General features: G+C 47.4%; 1 protein-coding gene across 16 annotated transcripts in view; it reads left to right on the top strand.

Moving 5' to 3' along the window:
• Positions 1 to 12,503, top strand: part of HP1BP3 (heterochromatin protein 1 binding protein 3) — a 67,223-nt gene extending 54,720 nt beyond the window's left edge. For 15 of the 16 annotated variants that reach the window (XM_038376545.2, XM_038376533.2, XM_038376532.2 and 12 more), the window contains 3 exons: positions 6,943 to 7,054; positions 9,128 to 9,259; positions 11,312 to 12,503. In XM_038376545.2, coding sequence (XP_038232473.1) covers positions 6,943 to 7,054; positions 9,128 to 9,259; positions 11,312 to 11,597 — 530 coding nt within the window. In that variant the 3' untranslated portion in view covers positions 11,598 to 12,503. The remainder of the gene's footprint in view (positions 1 to 6,942; positions 7,055 to 9,127; positions 9,260 to 11,311) is intronic. The other variant, XM_043499794.1, reaches the window with a different exon arrangement.
• Positions 12,504 to 16,446: the final 3,943 nt, after the last annotated feature.

Genomic DNA, 16,446 nt, shown 5'->3' with positions numbered 1-16,446 from the left:
CCCAACATGTTTTCGGGCACCCAGAGACCCAGAACCCAGAGAGAATATAAAAGGCCCTGGAAACCCCTCCATTTTGTCTTAAGAGATGGCGTCTCCATCCCCAAGAGATGCCTGAAAGAAACTGGAACAAAGGACAGTAACTATGGGGGCATGAGTGATTGGTGGACCCAGACTAGGAAGGAATCAGTCTGTGAAAGAAGCTGCTTCTTAGACTGCTTTCTCATATGTATTCCAGAGTAGGTGTGCATGCTCACCACGTGCACTGGTGCCAGAAGTTTTTCCCTTAGCAGTACCCGTAGGGGCAGTGCTGCTGCGACCCCTGGAGTAGCACCTCTATAGTGCACTATAAGGGGAGCTGCATGCTCCCGCGCTCTGTTCCTTCTTGCTGTCAGTGAGGGTGCGTTGGAACTACTTGCTCCAGCTTCGCTTCGCTGCAGCTCATGCCAGAACTCATTCGTGTGTGTGTGTGTGTGTGTGTGTGTGTGTGTGTGTGTGTTCAACAAGTTTCGGTTCAGTTAGTTAACGTTCAGGCCGGGGCATGCCCCGTGTCCCAGGGTTTAAATCGTGCGACCCTTGCAGGCATTCGATGCCCAGAAGTGACCGCACGCCAGCTGTCTCTGTTGCCTGGGTCAATCCCACGTTAGTGACCACTGTAAAATCTGCAGGTCCTTCAAACCTAGAAACAAAAACGAAAGAGTCATTAGACTTCGGACCCTTCTCATGGAGTGGCCCCAACCCCGGCGCGCCGAGCAGATTCGGCACCGGGCACCTCGTCTTTGGTGCGCAGTGATCCCCTGGCACCTTCCGGTGGCCGGCACCGCTCCCCGTCTAAGAGACAGAGAAAGTCCCCATCTTCTCAGCGGTGTCGAGACAAAAGCAAGGAGCGAGGCTAGACCCAAGTGGGGCAGCCCCAGTTCCCCTCTGGGCTCCAGAGCTCCGACTCATGTCGAGCGGAGCAGCCCTGTTGCGTCGACTCAGGCCTCTCCGGATGTCTGGATGCCTTCGACGCCAGAGGCCCTGCAGGCGGCTCAAGACATTATGACTCTGCAGGTACCCAGGGCACCACCGGCACCCGGGTCCCACTCAGGAGGGAAGCCGCCGCTGGGCTCCAGGTAGTCGACCCTGACCCGACGCAGATCCCGGTCAGGGGACCGCTCTCGGGCCTGCTCGCCGCTCAGCGTCCTGTCAGGGCACGGTCTCCAGCCTCCACTTTCATCACCCACTAGGTTGTCTGGTCGTGTGCCGTCGGATTGGAATTCCAGGCACCACTCCACACCGAGTGGAGAGTATCGACAGGACAGGCACAGGCACCGTACGCACTCCCCTTCTCGTCGGAGCTACCGTAGCCACTCCCAACGTGAGCACCATTGCCATTCACGCTCCAGCTCTCTCTCCTCGAGGCACCGTGCCCACGACTCCTGGTGGGGATTGCCAGCTCTGCGTCATCGCGGATCTAGGTGTCGCAGCGTCTCAAGAAGTAGTGGCTCAAGGCAGCACCATACCTCGATGTCAGAGTCCCGGTCCCATGGAAGATGTCGTTCTCGGCACCATCGATCGTACCGCTCCCATGGTACTGACAAGTCGTTGGTAACCCTGACCTCGACCTACCTGCGGCCCCCTACGTCCCAGCCCAGCCAACCCGACCAGCTGGTGCCGCCGGTTTCGCAGTATGGTCAGTGGCAAGGGCCCCCATGGCAGGGACAGTGGTGCCCAGCCAGGGGCTCGTTCGGTAACAGGGGTGTCAGAGGCTCCCTCCGCCTCATTATCCAGGCCTCCAGGGGATAGATCGGCGGGTCATGGATCCTCGGCACTGCACGCAAAGTCCAACCAAGGGGTGGATCCCACGGTGCCAGCTGATGTGCATAGCTCCATACCGGCCTCCTTCCCCGCACCGGATGACAAGGCTGCAGCGCCCCCCACCCCCCCACACCGCAGGAGGACTTCAGGGTTCACCAGGAGCTACTGAAGCGAGTAGCGTCGAGCCTCCAACTCCAAGGTGAGGAGATGGAGGGGCCCTCAGACTCACTCTTCAATGTCCTCTCATCTTCGGTACAGAGCAGAGTGGCCCTACTGCTGCACGAAGGGGTGGCTAACGTTTCCTATGCCCTCTGGCAAACGCCGGCCTCCCTTGCACCAATATCAAAGAAGGCAGAGCGCAAATACCCACCCAGCCCCCAACTCCCTAGTGGTGGAGTCTGTAAATCATAAGGAGAGACAGGGTCAACCAGAACCCACACCCAAGAAAAAGGACTCTAGAGGGCTGCACTCGTTTGGTAGGAAGCTTTATTCGTCGTCCAGTTTCCAGCTCCGGTTGGCCAACCACCAAGCCTTCCTTAGCCGTTATGAGTTTAACTTGTGGGGGTCACTGCCCAAATTCAAACCCTCCCTTCCGGAGTGTGAAAGGAAGGAATTTAAGGCGCTTCTTGAGGGTGCCGCTGCTGCAAAGGCTGCTCTGCAGGCAGCATCGGATGCAGCTGACGCGGCTGCTCAGTCCACGGCCTTGGCGGTGTCCATGTGCAGTGCGTCGTGGCTACTGCTGTCCGGGCTCTCCACGGAGGCGCAGTCTGTGATGCAGGATCTTCCCTTCGATGGCAAGGACCTGTTCACAGAGCAAACAGACGTGAAACTTCATGGCATGAAGGACTCGCGTATTACCCTGCAAACCCTCAGGCTTTACGTCCTGCCTGCGAAGGACAAGCCTAAGCCACAAGCTCCTGCCCCGGCTTCCCAGCCAAGATATGAGCCCGCCTATAAGAGGTCCAAGACCCAAAGGAGGCGATCTCGGAAGCAGTCTCGCTCTGCCCCGCAGTCTGGGCCCTCGAGGGGCAAGCTGCAGGGCAAGAGGCCTTTTTGACTGTTGCAGGAGGGTCTTGTCTGCATTTCTTGCGGAATGGTCCCGAATAACATCGGACCGTTGGGTCCTCAACACCATTTCCCAGGGCTACACGCTACAGTTTGTCTCACCCCTGCCCACAATTATCAGCTAGACACTGCCTCCAATTACTGGGGAATATGGCAATGGTCACAGTGGTAATACCACCTGCCAGACTTCACATGAGATGCCTCCAGATGTGGTTCAGCTCGGTTTACAGACCAAACAGGGACAGACTAGACAAACCCCTGTCACTACCCACCAGGATCAAGAACTCCTTAGCCTGGAAGGATCCAGCCTACCTTTGCAAAGGGATCCCCTTATCACAACTCCCACCCCCCGTTGTTGCTTCTCACTACCAATCTATCGCTTATGGGGTGGGGTGCACATCTAAACAACCTCACCACACAAGGCAAATGGTCACCTGCAGAGATCTCTTCACATCAACCTCCTCAAGCTAAGAATAGTCAGGAATGCCTCCCCCCACTTCCTCACGCTGATCAAAGGATCGCACATAAGAATCCTAACAGAATGTAGCCTGTATGTACCACATAAATTGATGAGGAGCCAGATCGCCCTCCATTTGTGCAGAGGCGATGAGACTGTGGAACTGGTGCATGTCCCATGACGTCACATTGTCAGCAGCCTACCTTCGGGTACCCACCTCTCCATAGCAAACAGTTTCAGTTGCAAATTCCCACATGACCATGAGTGGGAGCTAGATCCAGTAGTACTTCATGAGCTGTTCAGGCGGTGGGAGAGGCTGACCACAGACCTATTTGTCACTTACCTGAACAAGAAATGTCCACACTACTGCTTCAGAGCAGGGATAGGACAACGCTCCCTGGGCAATGCTATCCTGCTCCTCTGGGATGGGGACCTTCTCTGTGCCTTTCCTTCCTTTCCCCTACTGTCAAAAGTCCTGCTGAAAATAAAAAGAGATGGAGCGATCAATATGACATGCTCCCACTTGGCCGAGACAGACCTGGCACCCTTAACCTGGCACAGCTTGGGTGTGCCTGCTGATTCCTCTCCCAGCCACTCCATACCTCCTCTCGCAAAACAGAGGATGTACCCTACATCCCAACCTGGGGATTCTCTGGCTCAAGGCATGGCTCCTACTTGTTTCCAATACCTAGAAAGCTCCTGCTCAAAGGAGGTGCAAGATGTATTACACAGTAGAAAGTCCTCAATATGACATACTTACCTGCAAAAGTGGTCTAGGTTTTGGATTTGGTGTACTTCCCAACAAATTTCCCTGACATTTGCAACTCTTCCACATATCTTAGACTATGCATTAACCCTAAAAAGATCAGGGCTCTCTGAGTCCACCCAGCAGCTATAGCAGCCTTCCACCAACCAGTAAAGGGATATTTGCTGCAGTTGCATCTAATTACTTCCTCAATTTCTTACTCCCATGTGGGTCCTAAACCTGGTATTGAAAGGACTGACTAGGCCTCCCTTCATACCCAGGACCACCTGTTTGTTTGCATACCTCTCAGTGAAAACAGTCTTCCTGATACCTCGGCTAGGAGAAATAACAGCTCTGATGGCAGATCCATCTTGCACTATATTGTTTTGGGACAAAACAATATACGCTCAGACCGCACCTGAAATTCTCTGCCACTCTAACCTCCCCATTTCACGTGAATCAGTTGATTCATCTTCCAACCTTTTACCCCAAGCCTCACCAAAACAACAGGGAGGCTATACAACACACTCGAGAGCCCTAGCCTTCTACCTGGACAGGACAAAGATTTTCAGGAAGCCCCCCTAGATTTTTTTTTTTTTCCCTCCATTGACTCAGCAATATCAGCCCAAAGACTCTCCAAGTGGATCTCGAACTGCAGCAGACAATGTTATCAAGTTCACAATATAACCCCTCTAGATGGAACTAGTACACATTTCACAAGGTCAATCTTCATCTCTCATTTTCTTCAAGAATGTCCCTATCTCAGATCGGTTGGGTGGCAACATGAGCGTCGGTCCACACTTTCAGAGAACATTATGCAATCGCTGGGGACTCCACCCCCAATGTCATCTTCAACTCCACAGTACTGTGAACTGTAACTGATCTTACGTTGAAGTCTCAGCCCTCCAGTGGGGATACTGCTTGGGAGTCACCTACAGTGGAGTATCCATAGGGACACTACTAGAAGAAGAAATAGTAGTTACTCACCTTTGGGCAGTAACAATGGTTCTTTGATATGTGTCCCCTTATGGATGCTCCACAACCCACCCTACTCCCCTCTACTTGGAGTTCTTGTCAATGATTCTGCCATAGAGAAGGAACTGAGGGGGTTAGCCCCCACACACTGACTAGCCTCGTGGTAGGTCACAAGGGGAGATCAGCGTATGTGCGGGCCTAATGGACACTTCTACTGAAGTTCTCCAATCTGCAGCACATGGACGTAAGCACATCTACAGTGGAGTACTCATAGGGACACACATCTGCATATTGCACATGGTGAGTTACTGTCTTTTGACCCATGATTCAGCTTGAATCTCTGGTGTAGGAAGAATATCCAGGCTAGTCTAACACTTATTTAGCACTGGCATTATTTGGTTTTAGAGCATTGCTATAGGAAATTTCAGCTCTGGTTGTTAAAGGCATACATAATTCAACCTATCCCCAGTGCCTGAGAACATTGATCATTGCTTGGAGATATGACATCTATTTACTGCTGGTCGTATGTGGAAATGTTTCAGCATGCCATCTGTTAATTTACATCCCCTACCACTAGATAGAAATATCTGTAATGATCTCTCTCTTTCTGGACTATCCAGAGCGGGAGACCTGAGGAGATGTAGAAGCAGACAGGGAGTTATGTTAGGGGTTCTGTGCTCTACCATGGTTGTCATTTTGTGCCTTGCATTTCTTTCGCTGCCCAGGTTTAAAAATAGCCTTATGATGCATATTATAAAACTTGGTGGTGTTTTTGTTTTTTGTTTTGTTTTGGACTCTTGTGCATCTAATATGGGCAAAGCTAATACTTTAATGGAAATGAGCTATTCAGTTAATAAAGCAAGCTCTTTAAGTGCTATTTTTAATTAAAACTTTATTCATTGGGAATGGTCTGAGGGCTGATAAAAGGATGGTTTAGTCCCAGATGATTTTGTTACAGTGAAATGTTCTCTCTCTAAAAGTCCCACTTCAGCAATATTGTGGAAGCTGGCTGGAGTGAGTACCTTTCCATTTGTTATGCTTAATAAATCAAGTAATTTAAACAGTATATTCCTTTTGATTCTGTTTTTCTTTCCCTTCTCCACCTGAGTCTCTTCTGAATCTGGTAGATGAAAAGGCTCTTTCCTGTCTCCTGGTGGTTTGGAGGGAAGTTAACTTATGTAAATGTTCCATCCTAATTGAAACTGAAAACTGTCTCATGACAAACTGTTGAACCAGCAGTGTTCATCTCCTATCTGCCGGAGAGGCAAGTTCCCTTTATATGTTCAGTAGGCTCCATCAGTGCAAACAAGTACCAAGGAAAAGACTGGAGCAAAAACATGTCTTATTTTTTTTCCTCTGGTACGTGACCCCTCAAATCTTGCCCTAGCAATTCACTGTAACAAGGTGGAGCTAAGAAGGTGCCAGATCACAGTTAAGGACCTGAAAACAAAAGGGAGGGAAGAATGGGGAATGAAGTGTTCAAACTAAGGCAAAAATACTTCAAAGAACAATAGGAACAGAACAGAGCCAAAAGGTCAGTGTAACTAAAATGAATTATGTTGCATTAGAAACATTTTTTTAAAAAAAACTGTCTCTGGTCTTAATATTTCCACCAAGAAGCCTTGACTGTTTTTTAAATCTTTCCAAAAGACAATTAAACTAACATTTGTTAACAATTCGGGCCCAACGCTTGAATCTACCTAAATATTATCTGTGGGGAGGATTGCACTGTAAGTTCTACATACAGTACAAATGTAGTAAACCTCTTTTAAAGCCACTCTTTAGCTGGGTCCTACACAGAAGCTGACTGCATCAGAAAGGGGAAGGGGACTGTATAGAACAGTGAGGTCAGGGATTGTGGCTGGATAAAGGTACTGACGCACCCTTACTTCACTTCCCGCAGTGCATCTACTGAAGAGAACCCTGCAGAAATGTGAGAAGAACGGCTGGATGGAGCAGATATCTGGGAAGGGTTTCAGTGGCACCTTCCAGCTCTGCTTCCCTTATTACCCCAGGTAAAGAGCCCTCCGTTGACAGGTGGTCATGCACTGCATTTCACAGACCATTAGCCCAGCCATGTTGTTTTAACGTATTGATGTTCACGGGACCAATTTTTTTTACCTTGGAAGATTTTTTTTTTTTTAAAATAGGGTTTAACAACCTTGCCCAACATTGTATAACTCGTATCATTCTAGGTTCTGATGATAACAAATCTGATTAAACATTACGATGGCTTTACCAACCAAGAAACTCTTCAGGAAAATAACTTCCAACTTATCTGTATGTGTGTCTATATATGTTCCATTCTATGCATCCAATGAAGTGGGCTGGAGCCCACGAAAGCTTATGCTCTAATAAATTTGTTCGTCTCTAAGGTGCCACAAGTACTCCTGTTCTGTTCTTTTATTAATCTTCAAGTCTATCATGGCTTCAGCACAACTGCCTGGGATCATAGAAGATTAGAATCATAGAATATCAGGGTTGGAAGGGACCTCAGGAGGTCATCTAGTCCAACCCCCTGCTCAAAGCAGGACTAATCCCGAACTAAATCATCCCATCCAGGGCTTTGTCAAGCCTGACCTTAAAAACCTCTAAGGAAGGAGATTCCACCACCTCCCTAGGTAACCCTTTCCAATGCGTCGCTCCTAGTGAAAACATTTTTCCCAATATCCAAACTAAACCTCCCCCACTGCAACTTGAGACCATTACTCCTTGTTCTGTCATCTGGTATGACTGAGAACAGTCTGGCTCCATCCTCTTCAACTACCCCCTTTCAGGTAGTTGAAAGCAGATATCAAATCCCCCCCTAATTCTTCTCTTCTGCAGACTAAACAATCCCAGTTCCCTCCATCTCTCCTCGTAAGTCATGTGCTCCAGCCCCCTAATCATTTGTGTAGCTCTCTGCTGGACTCTCTTCAATTTTTTCACATCCTTCTTGTAGTGTGGGGCCCAAAACTGGACACAGTACTCCAGATGAGGCTTCATCAATGCCGAATAGAGGGGAATACTCACTTCCCTTGATCTGCTGGCAATGCTCCTACTAATGCAGCCTAATATGCCATTAGCGTCCTTGGCAACAAGGGCACACTGTTGACTCATATCCAGCTTCTCGTCCACTGTAATTCCCAGATCCTTTTCTGCAGAACTGCCGCTTAGCCAGTCGGTTCCCAACCTGTAGCAGTGCATCTGATTCTTCCTTTTGAAGTGCAGAACTCTGCATTTGTCCGTGTTGAACCTCATCAACATATCTACCTCTCCCCCCAGTTTAGTGTCATCCGCGAACTTGCTGAGTGTGCAATCCATCCCATCATCCAGATCATTAATGAAGATGTTGAACAAAACCAGCCCCAAGAACAACCCCTGGGGCACTTCACTTGATACTGGCTGCCAACTAGACATCCAGCTGTTGATCATTATCCGTTGAGCCCAGTGATCTAGCCAGCTTTTTATCCACCTTATAGTCCATTCATCCAATCCATACTACTTTAACTTGCTGGCAAGAAGACCATATCAAAAGCTTTGCTAAAGTCAAGGTAAATCACGTCCCCCGCTTTCCCCATATCCATAGTGCAAATTATCTCAACATAGAAGACAATCAGGTTGGTCAGGAATGACTTGCCCTTGGTGAATCCATGTTGACTGTTCCTAATCACCTTCCTCTCCTCCAAGTGCTTCAAAATGAATTCCTTTAGGACCTGCTCCATGATCGGTGAGAACCTGGACTTAAACTGCCATCCCCCTGCTATGCCTGCAATGGGAGGGAGCAATGTGTAAGAGAGCTTGAGGCAGAACTGCTTAGGGGAGAGGTGGGGCTATGGCATGTCCATTAATTTGCAGCCAGCTTGACTTCATCCACCTTGGCCCTTCCCTAGCAGCACCTCATTGATTTCTAAGATATTTAGCCACATGCATGGAAATCGGCATCTTGTGTAAGTCCACAGTGTGTGGAAGCTCAAACTAGCTAGGTTTTACTTTAACAAAATGGGCAACTAGCCCTGGCAATGCAGGGGCAATCGGTGGCTCCCTTTCAGCCATCTGACACTGAACTTTGTATCCTTTGACATGAGTTAACAAGATTACTTTTGTAGCCCAGGTGTGCTGTTCCCAGAGAAGCAGCAGGAGGAGGATTCTGAGGAATCTGAGGAGGAGGAAGAGGAGGCAGAAGAGGAATCTGAGGAGGAAGAAGAATCGGAGGAGGAAGAACCACCTCCAAAGAAAAGGTATAGAGCTGAAAATTAATGGGCTTGTACGCCTGCATGGCCGTCCCTACTGGTCCATCTTTAAGGGAGGCCATACCTCCTCGCTGTCACGCACCTGTAAAGGTGATCTCAAAAACAGGGAATTAGTTTGCATCTAGTATTCAGGCCCTCAGGCTGGGCAGAGCGATAAGGCTGAGCCCTGGATGCTCAGTCAGGGCAGGGCAGCAAAGCAATCTAGGGCTCGGTGGACGGTAGACCAACACAGGCCTCTTGGCCTACGGTGGGGAAGCTTCCACCCCAGAGGTAGGGTGGCAGGGGATGTGGGCCCAACTGACTCCACCACATCCCAGCCTAGGGCCCTAACAGTGGCAGAGTGGTCCACCCGCAAGACGCTGACCTAGGATCAGGCCAACACTTAACCAGATGGTCGTCTAGTTCCTCTGGGCTACTTCCTACATCCCTGGGGTTTGGTATCTCTGTAATGTGGGGATCCTTTGTCTCCTTGGGGAGCTCTGGCCAGTCCTCATGTGGCAGCCCCAGCAGCTCCTTGGTGTCTCGACTGGCCAGAGTTCCCAGGGCAACCAGCCAACTCTCAGGCGGCAGCCCCCACAGCTACTCAGCATCTTGGTCAGCGAGCAGCCCAGGGAGATCTGGCCAGGCCTCAGCATGGTGGGGTTCCTCTGCAGGTTCCAACAGCAGGCGGGATGCATCTGTCTCCCTTGGCGTCTCCAGCCCAACTGAGCTGCAGGGCCTGCCTTTTGTACTTCCTCTTCCTGTCGTGCCCAGGGCAGGCTTGGCCTTCCTGGTTCTGCACACCAGGGGGTATGTTGTGGTCCTCCCTGTCCTTCCCTCTGAGGGAAGCCACACCTCCTCGCTACAGGGCTCCTCTGGTATGACATACTAAAAACTATGACTTACCTGCAGTTACAGGCTTCATGGGAATCATGGCTCTTAAGCAGCAGGCTCCAGCAAAACGTAATAGTGCAGGGGCGACTCAAACATGGGATCGTCCATGAAAGAACTGAGGTCATGATTAACCAGAGTTTGGGGCAACTGATTGGAACTTTGTCATGATTGTGGTAGAGTTCTTTAGGACTAGGGCTACTTGCTGAGAATTGATTAGTCACCATTAGTACTAAATGTATGCTATAGAAGACTCTCTAGTGATGCTGTGGGTTGGTGTGCCAGCATTTCACCTTTGGAGACTAGAGGTCAAATTCTATAGTGTTCAATCTCTGGAAGTCAGTAATTATCCGCAGATAGCCATTACTGCTGCAGAGAGACCCAGGACTGGAATAGCAGGGGATGATGCAGGTATTTGCAAGGTGGTGTATAGATTTTTTTTTTTTTTTTTTTTGTGGTTGGAGGCTATGGGCACTGTCGGTATTAGGACTCTATCATGGTAAGTGCTGTACACACGTAATCAGTGTGCACCTCGCCAGACTTCAGTGATAGTCTTTTACACAATTTCATAAAAGCTGAGAGGGGCCTGATCTTATTCTTTGTTCCATATTTAGTGTCCATTTCCTCTTTCCATTTAGCTTCTCCATTTTTCTTCTGTGCTTTAAGAAAGGTTGTGGTCTCACTTTAAAAGCTGGGGACTTTTTAATGATGTCTGATAAAATACAGGATAAGTTTATTTTTCTCTCTTGTGGCTGGTGTATTTACTGTTCTAAAGCCAAATGAAACTGTTCTTACTCCAAATGTACACTTGCGCTGAATGGCTATATTAGTAACAAACCCAACAAAAGAAAAGCTCTAAGATGCTTGGGTTGCTTGACTCAGACTCCTGAATGACAGGCACTATTCATAGGGTTATATGCTAACAAAGGAGATACAAACTTAGATCATCATGGGGACTGTTAAGAGCTTTACACTGTGATCTTGCTTAAAAGATTTTCTTGCTCTTGGGGGTCTGGCTACTCAAACTGAGGTGGATCATTGCAAGCTGGGTCCTCCATGTTAAAGATGAAGGAGGCTGAAATCTGCTCCATTTTATATCCATTAATCCATGGGCTCTAGGCAAGTTTTGGTGCCTTGGTACTAAATTCTCTTGCCCTTTCTTCCTGACAGGATGCATATGCGATCCACCCCAAAATCCCGGAGCAGGGCCCCTCCAGTGAAACGAAGAGAATCCAAACCCAAGCCAAGAAAGGCCCCTGCAGCCCGCCGGGGGAAAGCAAAGCCCCCACCCAAGGTCAAAACCCCTGCCAAGAAAGCCAGACCAGCAGCCCCATCCATCAAGAGGCCCTCTGGTAGCAGCTCTTCCAAGAAACCAGCAGCGAGCGGGAGGAAAGAAGCGAAATCCCCTACCAAGGGCAAATCCACCATGAGGAAGTCTCTCCGGGCAAAAAAGTAAACTTTTCCAATGTGTCAGGGAATCCCATGGTCAAATCCACAATCTTGTTTTATAACGTCAACGTGCATTTGTATTTTAGTTCTAATGCTTAAACACTTAATTTTTTTTTTTTTTCTTGAATGATGGGGAAAAGCTGAAAACTAAGTCAAACCAACCCGAGTTAGATCTAGATGCCCTGTGCCTGCCCTCCCCTAGAACAAGTCGTCTTTAGTTTTTGCAATAATTTTAGGGCTTTTCTAGAGTGTGTAATCTGTACATTTTATGGTGTTTGTTTTGGGTTTTTGCTTTCAAAACTTGTTCAAAAAAGATTTTTATATCTTTACGCAGCAGGAACAGGATTATTGGGGAAATGTAACTCTGAAGTGAAAAGGCAAAACTGCAGGAGTTTTCTCCTTAGATTTCCTGCATGGTAACTAACACAAAGGGTTCCTAATGCTTCTATGGAGAAGCAAAATATATACAATGCTCGCACTGAATTCTGAAGGTGCTTCTCTCTGCATGGCCATTGTAGTGATTTACTGAGGAGATGTTTTGTTTGGCTGCTTCAGACCAACAAGTTCCCCTTGAAAATGAGTCGGATCTCAGAGTGAATGCAAAACATTCTGACCCATCTGATGTCAAAGGGGTCCCAGAATGGGCAATCTCCTGAGTTTCAGTTAGCCAGGTTGTCGTGATTTGAGTAAGCGATTCCACACATCCTCCATCTGTTACCTAATACCAAAATATATACAAGTCATCTTTAATCCAACTTTGAAATGTTTTTTAAAAGATGAAGAACCTGAGTTTTCACTTCTTGTTTGCGCTTTTTAAAAAAAAAAAAAGTGAGAGTTCTATAACTCCTAATGTAGAGTTGTTGATAAGTGATGAACCTGCAGTTTGCTAAAATAAAATTTAAACTAGAGTCCAGCCCTGTCTTGTGTGCTGCTTCCTCTCCAAAGTTTTCTCAGATTCTTTAGATGAGATCTAGAAGGAGAGTGGGATTACCATAGGGATCAATGTAGAGGCCCATTTTATTTAACATTTTGTTAAAGGGATACCATCAGCTTGAAATCTGGTCCATTAATGAGTTTTGGATATCCTCCCCGCCCCTGCTTCCCAATTCCCCTACCAAACTCTGTAATTTTACACTCACTCTTTAAAACTCTTCTCCCCCTCCTTCTCTGTGAAGACCAGTGTGAATTGGGGAAATTGGTATAGTCAGTTTCCCCGGTATAGTCAGTGTTGAGTGAAATGAACTCCCGCAGGAACTAAGGACCGTCACAAAACCTCATCACCTTCCACTCCAAATGCATGGTGCATTTTCTTCCATCCGCCTTCTCTAACATAAACCCAAACCCTAACCCTAAACGTAACATACACAGCATGTACATTTGAAAAACCAAAACTCTTGCCAAAACACTACACACGCAATCCTCTCCTAGAATGAGGATGAATGAACCTCATGTGACAGATAATGATCGATAGGAAGGTGCTTGAGTGTATGATGGTGTTGAGAGTGGTATAAAACCTGAGAACAATACAAAATAAACTGAAAAAAGTGGTATTTTCCTCCATTGCTTTACAAGTAACCAAAGGTAACTACAAGCAACAATAGTGGATTTAAAAAATAGACAAAAGTGACTTACATTGTCAGCGCCCCTTTAATTGTCAGAAAGAGGCTGTAAACAGCAGGTTAATGAAATTCAGATGATACTAGACTGGAAGAAGTTTAAAGTATCTGTGAAAACCAAAACAGTCTACAGGTGCATAGAACAATTAAATCATGGTTAGTAAATTACAAAGTGAGGGGGGCAAGTAGAAACTACTGCATCTGGGGACAAACCCCAAAAGGCAGAAACTCAGTGGGAGGGAGAAACTAGAGAAGCTTAATGCTAAGAGAACAGCCTTTAGAGGTGTGTGCATTCCTTGAAAGGGAGCTGGAAGTTTTGAGAGAGGTGAAGGAACTTCTTCTTTTCAAGCAGTTATTCACACCTGTGTTGTTATTGCTTGAAGTAGTTACTCAGACTCTGTGTCTGCATTACCCTCTGATGTAGGGGAGCCTACACACTGTCAATACTGCTTCTGCAGGAAAGGGGGACAAAAGGAAAGTACTGTCAATCCCACTGCCTCCTCCCAATCAGTTGCTGGGCCGCAGTCTCCCTTGGCTTTCTCCGTGGGATGCTACAACTTGACCACTAGCAAAGTTTTGATATCCTTGATCTCGCCCATATATGTTGCGGACACTGAGCTGTGCCATCACTAAGCAAATCTAGTAGAAGTCTGCTGATAATGGAGATCACCTCAGTTTACACACTGATTATTTGTAATGATCCTTGCCAGGAAAGGAAAGACCCAAAATGGCGTGTGTCTGATGTATTTCATTTCAAATTTTGCCTACTGCTGACTTAACCTTTTGAGCTGTATCTCAAGGAGATGGCAAAGTGATGTTAATGGCACTCAATTAGAACATAATATGGGATACCTGTAAAAGAGCACAGTGCAGTTGGCCTTTACTTTCCATCACTGCATCGGTGTAAAAAATGAAAACTCTCAAACTCAGATCATGTTCGTGTAGGTTTTAATGGGACAGGAATGTTATTCCATCTGTGGGGCTGCAGACAAAAAAATGTTGCTGCTCCGAGGAATAACTTCCTCACAATAGCTTCCCCACATTAACAGCCCTGCAGGTAACTAATATAAGATCCATATACACCAACATAGCTGAAGAATGCAGCCTGCCATAGGTAGGTGTGCCGAGGGTTGCTGCTGCTCGGAGAAGAGTGCTGGGCATGCTAGCCTTAAAAACTGCCTGAGTCAAACTAAGGCCATTTCAGTCCATAGTGTTGAGAAGTACGTGTAATATGCTGGTGCCAGGGATTTGAACTCTTACCACAATGCTATAGAATATTTTGCTGTGGGGCTCCTGCAGTCTCTCCTATTGAAGTAGTGCCACTTTAATTAAACAATAGAATATATGGCTATTAATTGGGCTAGAGAAAGCATGAGGATGACACGCTACCCTAGTGGTTAAGGCACGCAGATGGGAGGTGGCAAATCCCTGTTCAAATCCCTTCTCCCAGTCTCATGGGAGAGGACTTGAATGGAGGGTCTCCCACATCCTGGGGTGAGTACCCTGGCCACTAGGCTAAAGACTGTAAGGGAGCTTCTCTACCCTTGGCAGCTTAGTGTGAACTCACTTGAGGACCTGATCTTGTAGGTGTGTTCAGAGGCTGCCTTCCAGATCAGTCTCCTTGGGCAGCTGGATGCCTGTCTCTCCCAGTTTGTGAATCACTCTGCGGCTTAGCTGGACATCTAGCTCTTTCTACCCCGAGGGAGGTAGCCCTGAGGAAAAAACAGGTGCGAAGTGAATTTAGGAACCTACAGCGTTTGGCACCAGTTGAGTGGGTACTTTGTGGATTGCAAAAGTCCCTAAAAAGGGGACTTAAGTGCTCATATACCTTCATGGATCCCACCTTCCAAACTACTGGGAAAAGCATGGAGCAAGCCTTACACTCAGCCACAAGTTCATTCGCTCCTCTGACAATTTGCCAAAAACAGAAAATGGGACTTAGCTAAAATTTTCCATCCATAGAAGGTTAAAATACGCATATTCTACTGCACTGTAGAAGAAATTTTACTGAGACCAGATCCAACAGAATTCGGAAAAAGAAAAGGAGTACGTGTGGCACGTTAAAGACAAACAAATATATTTGAGCATAAGCTTTCGTGAGCTACAGCTCACTTAAATAACTGACTCCAAAGCTGTTATTCTCTTGGTATTTGTATAGGCTATTAGAATCATAGAATATCAGGGTTGGAAGGGAACTCAAGAAGTCATCTAGTCCAACCCCCTGCTCAGAGCAGGACCAATCATCCCAGCCAGGGCTTTGTCAAGCCTGACCTTAAAAACCTCAAAGGAAGGAGATTCCACCACCTCCCTAGGTAACGCATTCAAGTGCTTCACCACCATCCTAGTGAAAAAGTTTTTCCTAATATCCAACCTAAACCTCCCCCACTGCAACTTGAGACCATTACTCCTTGTTCTGTCATCTGCTACCACTAAGAACAGTCTAGATCCATCCTCTTTGGAACCCCCTTTCAGGTAGTTGAAAGCAGCTATCAAATCCCCCCTAATGCTTCTCTTCTGCAGACTAAACAATCCCAGTTCCCTCAGCCTCTCCTCATAAATCATGGGGTTCGGGTTCGGGTTCGGGTTCGGGTTCGGGTTAGGGTTAGGGTTAGGGTTAGGGTTAGGGTTAGGGTTTAGGGTTAGGGTTAGGGTTAGGGTTAGGGTTAGGGTTTAGGGTTAGGGTTAGGGTTGGGTTAGGGTTTAGGGTTAGGGTTAGGGTTAGGGTTAGGGTTAGGGTTAGGTTTTAGGTTAGGGTTAGGTTAGGGTTAGGGCTAGGCTAGGGCTAGGGCTAGGCTAGGGTAGGGTTAGGGTTAGGGTTAGGGTTAGGGTTAGGGTTAGGGTAGGGTTAGGGTTAGGGTTAGGTTAGGTTAGGGTTAGGGTTAGGGTTTAGGGTTAGGGTTAGGGTTAGGTTAGGGTTAGGGTTAGGTTTAGGGTTTGGGTTAGGTTTAGGGTTAGGTTAGGGTTGGGTTAGGGTTAGGGTTAGGGTTAGGGTTTAGGGGTTAGGGTTAGGGTTAGGTTAGGGTTAGGGTTAGGGTTAGGGTTAGGGTTTAGGGTTAGGGTTAGGGTTAGGGTTGTTAGGGTTAGGGTTAGGGTTTAGGGTTAGGTTTAGGGTTAGGGTTACGGTTAGGGTTTAGGGTTGGGTTAGGGTTTAGGGTTTGGGGTTAGGGGTTAGGGTTAGGGTTTAGTGTTTAGGGGTTTGTTAGGGTTTTGGTTCGGGTTTTAGGGTTTTTAAGGTTTTTT

This window comes from Dermochelys coriacea, chromosome 18, assembly GCF_009764565.3.
Source record: "Dermochelys coriacea isolate rDerCor1 chromosome 18, rDerCor1.pri.v4, whole genome shotgun sequence".
NCBI classification, from domain to species: Eukaryota; Metazoa; Chordata; order Testudines; family Dermochelyidae; genus Dermochelys; species Dermochelys coriacea.
The sequence above is the reverse complement of the archived record's forward strand: the minus strand, read 5'-3'. Positions and strand labels throughout refer to the sequence as shown.